The following is a 14700-nucleotide window of genomic DNA, read 5'->3' on the forward strand; positions in this document are numbered from 1 at the left end:
TCTCAGACCCTTATACTTAGTTGTATTATGATCTTCACATTTTTAAAAATATACTGCCAGGCCCCACCATAACTTTACTCTTCTTGCACTGGCTCCAAGTGTTTTACTTAATGTTTCTAAGCAACCAACTAAAATTGGCAACATTATATTAAAAGACAGGGTAAGTGATTACTGCTTATCATTTTAGCACACAGCGTTCCCATGTATTGGCTGAATGAAAACTAAATGACAGGTTTTCACTGATAAATATATTTTGGCCTTTTTCAGTGTGTTACAATATTCTATATTGCAGAAAAAGCTCATATGGTGGAACAAAGATTTGCCTGTTCTATTTATAATATTACTTTGAGATTTAATTAATCTCTCACCACCACAGTTATTGATTTTCTCTTTTGAATTAGCGTTTAATAACCATCTGGGAGAACAAGCTGAAAGCCTGTCTCTGGAAACAATGCCTTGATATTCAGGAACATAGAGCAGCTGTGAGCTGTTATTCTTCCTTTCTTAATAGCTGAATGTCACATCCTGTAGTTTGGCTTTCATTCAGTAATGTGAGCAAAGGATTCTGCTTTATTTCTGACTCAAGTTCCATTAACGTAGTACGTTAACATTTTACATTATTCTTCAGTCCAAGTTACCTTCTGAACTGAAAATAAATTCCATCTGGCCCTCTGGTTCTAACCTCATCCGGAATCCTCTTGGCATGGCATTACTGTTTCTCCTGTGTAAGAATTTTACCACTCTAAGGCTTTGCCAAAATCCAGTTCTCTTCCTAATTAGATTTCACTCTTCTACCTCAGCATGGTATTAATAAAAATGAGTGAGTATGAAAAGGTGCTTATATGCTCTGTGAGTGAATAAGTTAATTTATATTTGAATGAGTATGTTTGTATCTAATCGTGGGTGTTTCTAGCCAGGTTGGGAAAGGTGTGTGTGGGAAGGCATAGGAAAGGATAAGTCTGCTGAAGAGGGAGAGAAACCAGAGGAGCCTCAAAAGATAATTGTAACAGGACTGGTTGGTGTTGGAGAAGGAGACTGTCATCTGTTTCTTCCCCATTAATAAAGATTTTCAAGCATAATTCATAAGAAATCATTTGTTGAAATAGCTAATTGAGCTGAACCATCCAATTTGTGCTTAAAGTACAAATTACTAAAAATCGGGCATTTCCATGTTTAATAAAGGTATAAAAACCAATTATAGAAATGAATTAAAGAAATTTAATTATCTGTTTTATATCATCAGCTCATTGCTCTCTCCTAAAACTGATGAACAGTGAACCTCAGTGTGATCCACAGACTAGCAGCATCAGCATCATCTGGGAACATGTGAGAAATGCAAATTCTGGGGCCCCAACCCAGCTCAACTGAATCATAAACTTTGGGGGGAGGGCCTAATAATCTGTTTTAATAAGCTCTCCAGGTGATTCTGTCATAAAGTTTGAAACTAGTGCTGTTGAGTATAAGAAATTGGCATCTCTATACTATCTTATAATATGAAATTTACCTTAATGTATATCCTAACACCAATGAAATGGTGATAGGATATCACCATTGAAGTCGTGATAGACCCTAAGGATAGATGCTTGACTGGGAGAGTGGGTAGGAAGGGAAGGAAGACCTGATAGTTATGTTACTGCTGCGATGATTGATAGAGGTTTGTTTGCTTACTCGACAATACATCCTGATTACATTAGAATAGAATTAAATCCTGGATATGCACATTTCATTAATGTAGAATTTAGAATCCATAAGATATTAATCTATTCTATTGACTTGGAGGTATTAATACTTGAGGAAATATAATAACCAATGCAATAAAATGTTTTGAAGATTTTGGTCTCAACAGCACAATGAGAAAACAGGAATTAGTGAACTGTAATATAGAGCAATGGAAATTACCCAATCTGAACAATGGAGAGAAAGTAGATTAGAAAGAAAAAATGAATCGGTTGGAGACCTGTGGGACTATAACAAAAGACGTTACATTCTTGTCTTTGGAATCTTGGAAGGAGAGGAAAAAGAGAGTAGGCTGAAAAGGTACTCACGGAAATGACTGAAAGCTTCCTGCATTTGTCCAAGAGACGTAATCCTATAGGTGCAAGAAGCCAAGCAAACCCCATACAGCATAAACCCAAAGAAATCCACATCAAGATGTATAATTAAATCTCTGAAAACTAAAGACAAAAGAAAAAGTTGAAAAATAGCCAGAGAAATATGACACCTTATCTTAAAGGGAAAAACCATTCAAATATGGTTTCTCATACAGCAGATTTCTCATCAGTAACCATGGGAGCCAGAAGGAAGTGGCTGAAAGAACTGCCAACCTGGAAGAATCCTCTTCCTGGCAAAAATGTTTTCAGGCATGGAAGGGGTAGCAAAACATTCTTGATGAAAGAAAAGTAGGAATTTGTTGCCAGTAGACCTATGCTAAAAGAATGCATTTAGAGGTTCTCTAAACAGAAAGGAAACAGTAAAAGAAGGAACTTGGAAACATCAAGAAGAACAAGATAAGCAAAAAATAGGTAAATACAATAGATTTTCCTTTTCCTTTCATGTTTTTAAGTGGTGGTTAACCGTGGAGACAACATTATAGCACTGCTATGGTTCTACATGTATGCAAAGAAAATATTTAAGATGGTTCTAAACAGAGAACAGTAAAGAGATATGAAAGGAGGTATGATTTCAACTGGTAAAATGATGGCACCAGTAGACTATGATAAGTTATGTGTATATAATGTAGTATGTGGAGCAGCTTTTCAGAAACACTGCAGATAAATCAAAATGGAATTCTAAAGTGTTCAAGTGACCCACAGGAAGGCAGGAAAAGTAAGAGAAAACAAAAATGAAAATAAAAGACTTAAAGCCTAACATATCAATAATTAACAAATGGTCTAAAAAGATAAACGGGACAAATTACCAAAACTGTAAGGTCTCCATGGTGTTAGGTCTGGGCAGGTGTAAGCAGAAGGAAGCATCCGAGAACAGGAGACTGCAAAACAAGCAGCAGGTACTCATTGGAGAGCTGAGGAGGCCGGTCAAACAAGGGTTCTGCCCAGAGCAGATGAACGCAGAGGGCCCATGCTAAATCAGAAGGGAGCTTATGAATTCTCAAAACTGGCTAACTAACTAGAGCCCTCCCCCAGGCCAGAGCCCCAAACTGAAATTAAAGTTGATTAATTAGAGCAGCATTGGGACAGTAGAAACTAAGGAATGAGGGAGGGTACCTGAATTAGAAGTGGAGCCGGGGAAACGGGGCCTGGAAATCTCGAAAAGCAAGCTACCGTGTTTATGGGTTCCACATAGAAACAGAAAGGGGCCTACACCTCCTTCTACAAGTTTGGGAAAAGTAATTTCAAATAATATGGGCAACAGAAAAAGAGCAAAATCAAATTCTATAATTTTTAATTACAAAATTGTTTGTAATAAAAGAGAAAATAAGGAAGAGCAACAGCCCCTTGAACAATGACCGCACATCAGAGACAGCCACAAAAATAGATAAAACCCTATTTCAAGAGGGGCTAAAATTCATTAAGAAAATGCACTCAAAAGAATGCAGAATTGTAAAAACTGAGAAATGAGGTGACAATAAAGGAATTAGAAGTATTTTAAAAAGTAAATTAGTAGGAACACAAAATTAATGTAAATGCCTTAAAGGAACTAGATGAAAAGGAGGAAATAGTTAATATTTTAAAAAATGAAGAAAGAGATAAAAAGAATTCAAGGAAATTAAAATCGAGATGAACGGAGTCTGTCCGACACACAGGTAGTTGGAGCAAGAGGGCTGGCGACCCCGTTTCTTGACTGATCAGTGGTTTCAGAGTGGTTTGCCTTGTAATAATGCGCTAAGTCACACATTTGTTTTATGAGGTTTTTATATATTTGTTTTAGTTTATAATTGAAGTTTAGTTTATAATGAAGTACAACAAAAAGACAATGAACTGGCAACTATTTGCAAAAATGAAAATAAAAAAAGCATCAAAATTTCATGCAAATAGAAAAAAAATTCATGAAAAGGCTAAAACTCCATAAAGAATTGCTGAGAATGCAAATAAGTGATTTGGGCATATTCAAAGAGCTAATGAACATTAAAAACACTGAATGTCACTGAAATATTCTCTGAAAGACAGCTTTTGGGGAAAAAGAAAGGGTAAGAAACTCTGTAGTACATCTGTGGATAACTTTCACTATACGGTGCAGCCTAGTGTCTGTTGCGGGAGAAGTCGGGTGCGGGGAACAGACCTTCTTGTAAGTGCCCTTCACTGTGGTAGGTTTTTCTGTCATAGGACCCCAAGGTGAATGTAATACAGAATAATTTGGTTTTTGTTCATGTTGAACTAGCCTGGCATTTTATAATTTGGAAAATTTTTATGATTAATTACATTGAATACTTTTTTTAATACTTCACAGTGAAAGACCCACCACCAGTTTGCCTTGATGTTAGACAGAAACAGCGTATCTCTACAGATGATGCAGTATCTTCCGAAACGAAGGCCCCAGCTCCTCCAGAACCTGCCCTTCCTATCCAGCCCAAAACTATGAAGGACTTTCAGTAAGTGTCAGCTCACTATTATATGAAGACATAGAGTCATCTGCATGTCAGTACTTTGTATAATGTAATATTTTGTGTGAGAAATTGAATTTGTGGATCATGATAAGGTATTAGCCAAGAGTGAAGACACAAAAGACTAGATGTCTCAAGTGGAAGGCAAAAACAAATGTATAAATAACAGGTGTGGGGTAAATACCATTACAACAAAAGAAACATTAAATAAGAGAATATGAGTCAAAAGAGGGAAAGCAGGAGATAAAGGTAGTGGTAAAATAATAGCATGCTTTTAAAAAAATAAGATTTCATCTACTGTGTGACACATAAACTATAAAAGCTGTGTCACTACTAAAAAAGAATCCAGCTGGATATTTGAAGGACCAAGGCATAATGAGAAAACAGAGACAGAATGTAAATAAGATCTCTCAACAAGTTTGGCTCTGAAGTGAAGGAAACAGTGTGAATTTTAAGGAGCATGTCAAGAAAGAACTTTTTAAAAAGCAAGTAAATGGGCAAGTTGAACTTGAATTAATATCCTAATCTAATTAAGAATTGTAAATCCAAAAACCGTGTTTACATTAACTGGAACATATTTCTGTATTCAGTGTCAGTATTTCAAATAGCATGTTTGGTGACATTTATTTTTGAAGAAGTAATGCTGTTTTATCTAAATAATATTTCTTTCCATTAAGGTTAGTGTATGTTTTCATTTCAGGGAAGATGTAGAAAAAGCTAAGTCATCAGGAGATTGGAAAGTGGTACATGATTTTTACCTAACAACATTTGATTCTTTCCCAGAACTAAATGCTGCATTTAAGGTAATAATACATAAATGTATATTTAATTTTACCTAATATGTTTTCTACCCAATACTGACTTAAGCAACTGTTTAAAAGTATATGTATGTATTACTTTATGAAATTACTTGTATCATAAATAAATATTAAGTGATATCTCAGAGATAGATTTTATTTGTATTAAATATTAATGTTCAACTCCATGATTTCAGTTTTAAAAGAATATTATTAAAATAATTCTTATGCATTCATTTCAAGTTTTAGCAATTTTGCTCTAAAAGTTCTTTCTTATCATCACACTAAAAATATTAGAAATTATGTAGGAGCAGGTGCATATATTACAAAGAACAGTCCTTAAAATGTTATATACACTTAATTCTTTAACTGAATTTGCAGAAAGATGCTACCACCTCGCTTAATACCATTGAAGACTCTGGGATTAATGCTAAATTTGTGAATGCTGTATATGATGCCTTACTTAATACTGTAAGTATGATTTATGAACACAAGCAAATAGTATCATTCTTTGTCTCACATTTCAAAAACAGCTACACAGATATTATAAAAACCACTGACACAAATATTGTAAAAATCATTCTGATATAATTTTATAGTAAATTTAGTTAGAATTGTCAGAAAGTTAGGTTGTTTTTATTTTTATAACTAAATGAGAATTAAGTAGAAAACACATTTATGTCCAGTCCTGGTTTAGGAAGGCTTGCTAAAGTAAAATTATGCTTTACTGTATTGGCATTGCACTGACTCTAAAGATAAGTGTTTGTCAAACCTTATCATGTATCAAAATCACAGGAAGGGCTTCTTAAAATACAGAGTTCCAGATTCAGAATGTCCAGGATAGAGCCCAAGAATTTGTTCCTAACAAGCTCCCAGGATGTGTCAATGCTCCTGTCCCAGGGACCACATTTCGAGATCCCCACTGCTAGATACCAGTTTGTGAGGAACTTACGTCCTTTCAGTCCATGTGCATGGTGTTGCCCTCCAATTACTTAAATCTTACTTAATTTCTCTTGGTAATGCTTTGTACTTTTCTGAGTAAAGGTTTGACATATCTTGTTACATATATTTCTAAGTACTTGATTTTTTTTGCTGTTACTGTAGTTTCATTTTCTAATTGTAATTAGTATATGGAAATACTTTCATGTATTCATCTTTATTTTCCTTGCTAAATTCATTCATTAATTCTTGTAGTACATCACCAGATTTATTTGGAATTTCTATATAGACAATCATGTTGTTTGTATAAATGAGAGTTTTATCTCTTTCCAATCCTTGAATGTATATATGTAAGTATGTATGGTTATAAGTATTTGCCTTGTTGCACTGGTTAGAATCTGTTGTACAATTTTGAATAAAGTAAATAATAGCACAAACATCTTTGCTTATTCCTGATCTCAGTACTTCACTAGTAAATATATGAAAGGGTAGTTAATAACCTTTGACAGAGGAATAAAGATAATATTACACAGCCATTCAGAATTAGTAAAAAAAAATGTCGAGAACCTTACCAGAGGGGTTCCAGCCAAGATGGAGGCATAGGTAGAAACACTTTGCTTCCTTGCACAACCAAAAGAAGGATAACAACTTATTTAAAATCAGTAAACAACCAGAAGTACCAGAAAATCAAACAGCATGGAGCTCCAACAACCAAGGAGTTCAAGAAACATTCACCTAGACTGGTAGGAGGAGCGGAGACAGGAGACGGGCAGTGAGCAGAGAGGATGTGCAGCAAGGCAGTGAACCCAGCGGGCAAGGCAGGGCTGGCTGCATGGGAAACTAGAGACTGAAAGCTAGCTCTAAAAACTGCGGGGGTTTCCACAGCAGGAGAAACTCCCAGTCTCACAGGAGAGTTTGTTGGAAAGTGGGGCTAGAGCAGAGCAAGTGAATGGCGTTGTTCCCTCTCTGACCCTTCCCCACAGACAGTGCCACAATGCAGCAAAGAGGGTTACCCCGTCCTGGTGAGCACCTAAGGCCCTAACCCCTTACAACTTAACAGGCACACTGAGAAACAAAATATGGTCGAAATGAAGGAACAGATCAAAACTCCAGAAAAAGAGCTAAGTGACGAGGATACAGACAACTTATCTCATGCAGAGTTCTAAACACTGGTAATCAGGATGCTCACAGAAATGATTGACCTCAGTCACAAAATGAAGGAAGAAATGAAGGCTACCCAAAGTAAAGAAAAATATACAGGGAACCAATAATAAAGGGAAGGAAACTGGGACTCAAATCAACAATTTGGGATCAGAAGGAATAAATAAACATTCAACCAGAACAGAATGAAGGAATAAGAATTCAAAAAAATGAATAGAAGCTTAGGAACCTCTGGGACAACTTTAAATGTTCCAATACCTGAATCATAGGCGTGGCAGAAGGAAAAGAGGATGAGCAAGAAATGGGAAATTTATTTGAAAACATAATGAAGGAAAACTTCCCCAATCTGGCAAAGGAAATAGACTTCAGGGAAGTCCGGGAAGCTCAGAGAGTCCCAAACAATTGGGCCCAAGGAGGAACACATCAAGGCACATCATAATTACATTAGCCAAGGTAAAAATGAAGCAGAGAATCCTAGAAGCAGCAAGAGATAAGCAGACAGTAACCTACAAAGGAGTTCCCATCAGACTGTCAGCTGATTTCTCAAAAGAGACCTTGCAAGCAAGAAGGGGCTGGAAAGAAATATTCCAAGTCATGAAAGACAAGGACCTGCATCCCAGATTGCTCTATCCAGCAAAGCTTTCATTTAGAATGGAAGGGCAGATAAAGCGCTTCTCAGATAAGGTCAAGTTAAAGGAGTTCATCATCACCAAGCCTTATTTTATGAAATGTTAAAGGGACTTATCTAAGAAATAGAAGATTGAAAACTATGAACAGTAAAATGACAACAAACATAATTATCAACAACTAAACCTAAACAACAAACTAAAACTAAGCAAACAATTAGAACAGGAACAGAATCGGAGAAATGGAGATCACATGGAGGGTTTTCAGTGGGGAGGGAGAGAGGGAGAACAGGGGGGAAGGAACAGGGAATAAGAAGCATAATTGGTAGGCATAAAATAGACAGCGGGGAGGATAAGAATAGTATAGGAAACAGAGAAACCAAAGAACTTATATGTACAACCCATGGACATGAACAGGTGGTTGGGGGGAATGCTGGAGGGTAGGGGGTCCACAGTGGAGGGGAGATAAAGGGGAGAAATTGGAACAACTATAATAGCATAATCAATCAAATATACTTTTTAACAAAGCAGGGGGGAAAGAACCTTACCAGAATTGGCAGTATTGTGGAGCAACTAGAACTTTCGTGACCTGATTAGGTTGGTATAAACTAGGACAATCACTTTGGAAAACTGCTTGGAATTATTGCTAACACTTAGCATGTGCGTACTTGTGACCCAAAAGCTCCACTCCTGGGATGCTTCTCTGACCTCTGACTTGGAATGATGTTAATGTTTTATAGGCACTGCAAAACCAAAAATCTGCAACATGAGGGAAAAATGTCATACAAACAGAAAAAAAAACCTAGCTATACTTAACATGATACTATAACCGCACTTTAAAAAAAAAGAAAATTAAGCCAAGTAGCTTTTATACACAGTACTGTATATAACTTCGGTCTAAGGATTTTTAAAAATCTGTAAACCTTCAATTTTGCTTAGTTTTTGGTGTTAGAGCATCATGATGATGGGATTTTAGTAGATGGATGCGCACGCACGTGCGTGTGTGTGTGTGTGTGTGTGTGTGTGTGTGTTTATTCTCTGACCCTGTTCACTGAAAGGGGCTAGAAGCAGTAACACCCAGTAGCAGTGAGCACTTGAACACACATGTTTCTAAACACCATTCCTCACAGAAAGGAATTAGAGCTCTCTAGAGAAATGGCTCGTTGCTGGACTGAGGGAAAATACAAGATGAACACATCTAGTTTTTACCATTAAAATTATGTTGTTTGTGGGTTTTTTGTAGATGTTCTTTATCATATTTAGGAAATTCCCCTGTATTCCTAGTTTTTCTTTATCATGAATGGGCTTTAGATTTTGTCAAATACTTACACATTTATTGATATGATTATATGATTTTTCTTCTTTGGCTTATTGATGTGGTGAATTACATTAACTATTTTCAAGTGTTCAGCCAGCCAGCCAGCCTTGCATACATGGAATAAATACCACTTGGTCATGGTGTATAGTTCTTTTTATACATTGTTGGATTTGATTTACTAATGCTTTGTTGGGCATTTTTACATCTGTGTTCAGGAGAGATACTGATCTGTAATTTGTTTCTTGTAATATTATCTTTGGATTGTTGTTAGGATAATGTTGACCTCATAGAATGAGTTAGGAAATATTCTGTCGGCTTCTGTCTCTTGGAAGAAATTGTAAAGAATTGGTGTCCTTCCTTCCTTAAATTTTCAGTAGAACCCACCAGTAAAATCTGGGCCTAATATTTTCTGTTTTGGAAGGTTATTAATTATTGCTTTAGTTCCTTTAATAGACATAGACCTATTCAAATTATCTACTTCTCCCTGTGTGAGTTTTGGGAGATTGTATCTACCAAAGACTTGGTCCATTTTATCTAGGTTTTCAAATTGTGGGCATAGACTTGTGCATAATAGTTCTTTGTTACTCTTTTAATGTCCATGGGATCAGTAGTGATGATCCCACTCTCATTTATGATGTTAGTAATTGCTGTCTTCTATCTTCCTTTCTTGATTAACCTGGCTACAGGTTTATCAACTTTAGTAACCTTTTCCAAAAACCAGCATTTGGTTTCATTGATTTTTCTCTCTCAGTTTTCTGTTTTCAGTTTTACTGATTTCTGCTCTAACCTTTATTATGTATTTTCTTCTGCTTACTTTGGATTTGCTTTCTTGTTTTGTTTTAATTTCCTAAAGTTGAAAGCTTAAATTGTTGATTTTAGATCTTTTTTTCTAAAATACTTATTTGCTGTGTTTGCCGTATCCCACAAATTTCTGTAAGTTGTATTTTCACTTTTTACACAGCTAAACATAGGTTTACAATATGATCCACCAGTCACACCCTAGTTATTTACTCAAGTGATTTGAAAACTTAGGTCCACCAAAAACCTGCACACAAATTTTATAGCAGCTTTATTCAAGACTGCCAAAAATTCAAAGCAACCCAGATCTCTTTCAATAGGTGAATGGATAAACAATCTTTAAAAAGTCACATAAGTAGTTATTCCTGATTATCATATGATTTTCTTTTGCCTACAGCCTCAAGACATTCAGAAGACAGTATTAAAGGGGATCATTAACAGCCTGTTACGAGAATGGAAAGGGTAATTTTAGCTAGTCAATATAAATGGTTAATTTACATATCTCATGCATGTTTAATACATATGTATGTATTTTATTCTCAGTTTTAGTTGTAATAAAAACATAGATGAAAAAGAAGTTATAAACCATGTTTTACGAAGTTTTTTAACTTACGATTTGTGACTTCTCAGGAGAATCCATAGATGGGCTTCAGAGGATCTCTGAATCCTTTAAATTGTGCATAAAATTTGTTGTGTACAGACATATGTGTTACACAGATAAGCCCTGGGTAGTTACATGTAACCTAGGATGAAGTAACATGGGCATTCAATTTAGGCTTGGACTTCCTGGTAGAGCAAAATTTTTTTTGTTGTTGTTTAAAAAATCCTCACCTGAGGATATGTTTATTGATTTTAGAGAGACAGGAAAGGAGAGGGAGAGAGAGAGGAAGAGAGAGAAACATCGATGTGAGAGAGAAGTATCGATGGGTGCCTCCCATCCACACCCTGACCTGGGATCAAACCCGCAACCTCTTGGTACATGGGATGACTCTCCAACCAGCTGAGCCACCAGCCAGGGCCAGAGCAGATTTTTTTTTTTTATTTCTAATATAAGGAAGTGTAAGTTTAGCTACTGAGATATTTTTTTCTTGGAACTAAATATTGAATCATCTTATAAGGAATGATGGGCAATACAACTGATAATCTTTTGAACTGTGAATATGTAGAAAACAAATATACTTTTAAAAGTACATATTAGTTAAACTGATATTTAAACAGCACTATAATTTAAATAATAGTTTCTGTTAAAGCCATATGAATACCATTGAATTATAATTCAAATATTTATTTTAAGCTAGTTTAAAAATATTACCAAACTAGAATAATGTTAACTGTACCCTATATATTTTAATAACATTGTTCTGATTTTCAAAGAAATTCCAGATTACATAAAATGTTAAAAAGTCAGAGTAATATAAAAAAAGGAAAAATGTTTACATTTTGCAAATTTTGTCTAGTCATCTTTTAAAATAATTGAAACCATGCCCTGGCTGGCGTAGCTCAGTGGATGGAGCTCAGGCTGCGAACCAAAGTGTCGCAGGTTCGATTCCCAGTCAGGATACATGCCTGGGTTGCAGGCCATGACCCCCAGCAACCGCACATTGATGTTTCTCTCTCTCTCTCTCCCCCTCCCTTCCCTCTCTAAAAATAAATAAATAAAATCTTTACAAAAAAATGAATAAATAAAATAAAATAATTGAAATCATAACATAAAATTTCATGTGATTTTTTAACTTAAACAGTATTTTTCCTAATTTATCATTCCAGTAATATATTTGTGTTTTCCTTGAATTTTATATTTCTGGGTGAACAAATAAAAATGAAGCGAGAAATTTAGACTGTAAAGAGAATTCTTAGGAGAATGAGGAAGTCTGATGGTCTGAAACTGCTGGGATCTCAGGCCCCTCTAACAGGCAAACCCGCAAAGCTTCCTTTCTCTGCTCTTCCAAAGAGTGTCCAAGACCAATGAAAATGATGATTTGATGTGACTTATGCATCAGAGGAGCGTGTGGCCTTTACCTAAAAATCTTATTTTATTTTGGATTTATTACAACAACAAGATCTAGTTTATTGACTATTATGGGCTAGGCACCTTCCTAACAGTTTTATATGTATTTCTCATTGAATCTTTACTACAATACTATGAAATAGGAAATATGATTATTTTCATTTTACACTTGAGAAAACTTAATTTATAGAGAAGTTAAGTAAATTGCCAAAGTTAACCCAGTAAGTGCCTCAGTCAGGGTTAGAACCCAGGCAGCTTGGTAAAGAGCCTGTGATCTTAACCACAATTCTGTACCCAGAATTCTACACTCTACTGAAATACTAGTGCATGGGACAGGAAATTGGAAATTGTAAAGGCACAGCAACTAAATGGAAAAAAGTAGGACTCTTGGATCACTGGGAATTTTAATATTTATGAATTGCCTTGAGCTTTTTAAAATATTTTCAAATATCATTTCTAAAACAAAACATTAGTCCCATTGAGAAAATAGTCTGGAAATTATGTAGACTATTCTAGACAGAAGTAGTTTAGATTTGGTTTAAACTTAAATAATTTAAATCATTATGCAATTCAGGTAATTCTTCCACAAAGAAATATTACTAATTAAAAATGTTTATATAGAGAAATATATATGTATTTTTTCTAATTTTAATATATGTAACATATTTCATATTATGTAAATCTATACATTGTAGCTTTATGTTTTATAAAGGTCATCTAGTATATTTTGGACAGTGATTTATGTTTTTATATTTGTTTTATAACTATAAAAGAAAAGTAGATCAATACTTGGTCATTTTATTTTCTTAAGGGGAATTCAAGGAGATACTTGGAGGTGAACCATTTTTTCCCCAACATTTAATATTGAAAAATTTCAAGCTACAGAAAAGTTAAAGAAAGTGAAAATTCATTCACTTTTGACCTGGATTCACTAGTCTTTAATCTTTGCTTTTGTTTTCCCTCCCTCTGTGTGTAATTTTTTACAGTAAATGAAAGATGTCATAACACACTTCACCCCTAATTACTTCAGCATGTATTTCCTAATAACATTTTTTCTCTGCAACCATCACACCAAACACATCAAATATTCAGTTAATAATAAATACTCTTTAAAATGTAGTCCACATTTCCATTTCCCCTGTTTTCTCAAAACTCTTCTTTATAATCCGGGTTTTATTTTTCAATCCAGGATCCAATCAAGGATCATGAATTGCATATGGTTATCATATAGGCGAACGAACCATCTGTAATCCAAGAAGTTACTTCCGAGTATTTGCAAGTGTATTTGACAGCTCTTGAGAGAGCGAGTAACATTTATGAGCTTTGGGAATAACAAAACCTAGCCTCATATGTGAAAATGTGAAAATCCAAACTGATGTGGAATAATGAAAATTTAGTTATTTTTCAGAGGTATTCAAAATATGATTTTCAAAAAAAATTTAATTTTTATTTTTAGAGAGAGGGAAGGGGAGGGAGAAAGAGATGAGGAGAAACATCAATGTGAGAGAGAAACATCAATCAGTTGCCTCTCGCAAGCGCCCGAACTGGGGACCAAACCTGCAACCCAGGCACGTGCCCTGACGTGGAATCCACCTGGCAGACTTTCAGTTTGCAGGACAACGCCCATCCAGGCCACACTGGTTAGGGCCAAAATATGATTCTTTTAATTAGACATATACTAGATGTATTCAAAGCGTGATTTGGTTTGCACGCATTTCTACATCTGTCACATCAGTAATAGACCTATAAACACAAGCATTTGTTCTTTCAGTATTTTTGAGATCTCCATTACCCTTTATTAAAACAAAACCATAAGTATTCTAGAATTCTTAATTATTTTTCAGACTCTTCACTATTTCCAGAGTCAGTTATAGTATTTACCTCATAAAATGTAATAGCCTACTCAGTTTTTAGGTATCTTCAGAACCAGCCTAAAGTAGGCACAAAGGAACCTATATTCTCAGCATATTATGGATATGTTACTGTCTCAGTAGTAATACATACTAATTTATGTCTAGTTTTTGCCTTTTATCAATTCAATTCTCACAGAAACATTTATTGATCATTTTTTATTATATACTGTAACCTCTGATCAATTATGCTTCTTTTTCAGTCCACGAACAAAAGATGATCTTAGAGCATATTTTGTACTTTTACAGGTAAGCAAGCAAAAATTTAGTTGTCTAATTCAGATCTCAATCTATGCATGTATAAGTGAAATGATATCAAATATTAAATAGTATTTTGAGCAACGTTACTAATACTTTTTAGGTTATAGTTACTTGTAACCAGAGCATTACAGGTATAATGGATAAACAGATAAACTTCTTGCCTCCCTGCTGTGGTATTCAGGAACACAGAATGGAAGTATATCTTCCTCTTCCAGTCAGTCTCCTTTCTTGTAATTAGAATTAATGGGTTCCAAAACTTGCTTGTATTAAATATTTTCTAAGTAGTAGGTTTCTAACTTTTCTATGTATTTTCAGTAAATG

The 14700-nt window shown here is 34.9% G+C and overlaps 1 protein-coding gene across 2 annotated transcripts in view; it reads left to right on the forward strand.

The window, feature by feature from the left end:
• HECTD2 (HECT domain E3 ubiquitin protein ligase 2) overlaps nucleotides 1-14700 on the forward strand; it is a 63961-nt gene that overhangs the window by 24583 nt on the left and 24678 nt on the right. Inside the window, exons 1-6 of one of the 2 annotated variants that reach the window (XM_036026988.1) lie at nucleotides 2170-2522; nucleotides 4408-4549; nucleotides 5262-5364; nucleotides 5740-5829; nucleotides 10598-10662; nucleotides 14322-14367. In XM_036026988.1, the coding sequence (XP_035882881.1) occupies nucleotides 4536-4549; nucleotides 5262-5364; nucleotides 5740-5829; nucleotides 10598-10662; nucleotides 14322-14367 (318 nt within the window). In that variant the 5' untranslated portion in view covers nucleotides 2170-2522; nucleotides 4408-4535. Of the gene's footprint in view, nucleotides 1-2169; nucleotides 2523-4407; nucleotides 4550-5261; nucleotides 5365-5739; nucleotides 5830-10597; nucleotides 10663-14321; nucleotides 14368-14700 lie in introns of those variants that run through there. The other variant, XM_036026987.1, reaches the window with a different exon arrangement.

This window comes from Phyllostomus discolor, chromosome 5, assembly GCF_004126475.2.
Source record: "Phyllostomus discolor isolate MPI-MPIP mPhyDis1 chromosome 5, mPhyDis1.pri.v3, whole genome shotgun sequence".
NCBI lineage: Eukaryota > Metazoa > Chordata > Mammalia > Chiroptera > Phyllostomidae > Phyllostomus > Phyllostomus discolor.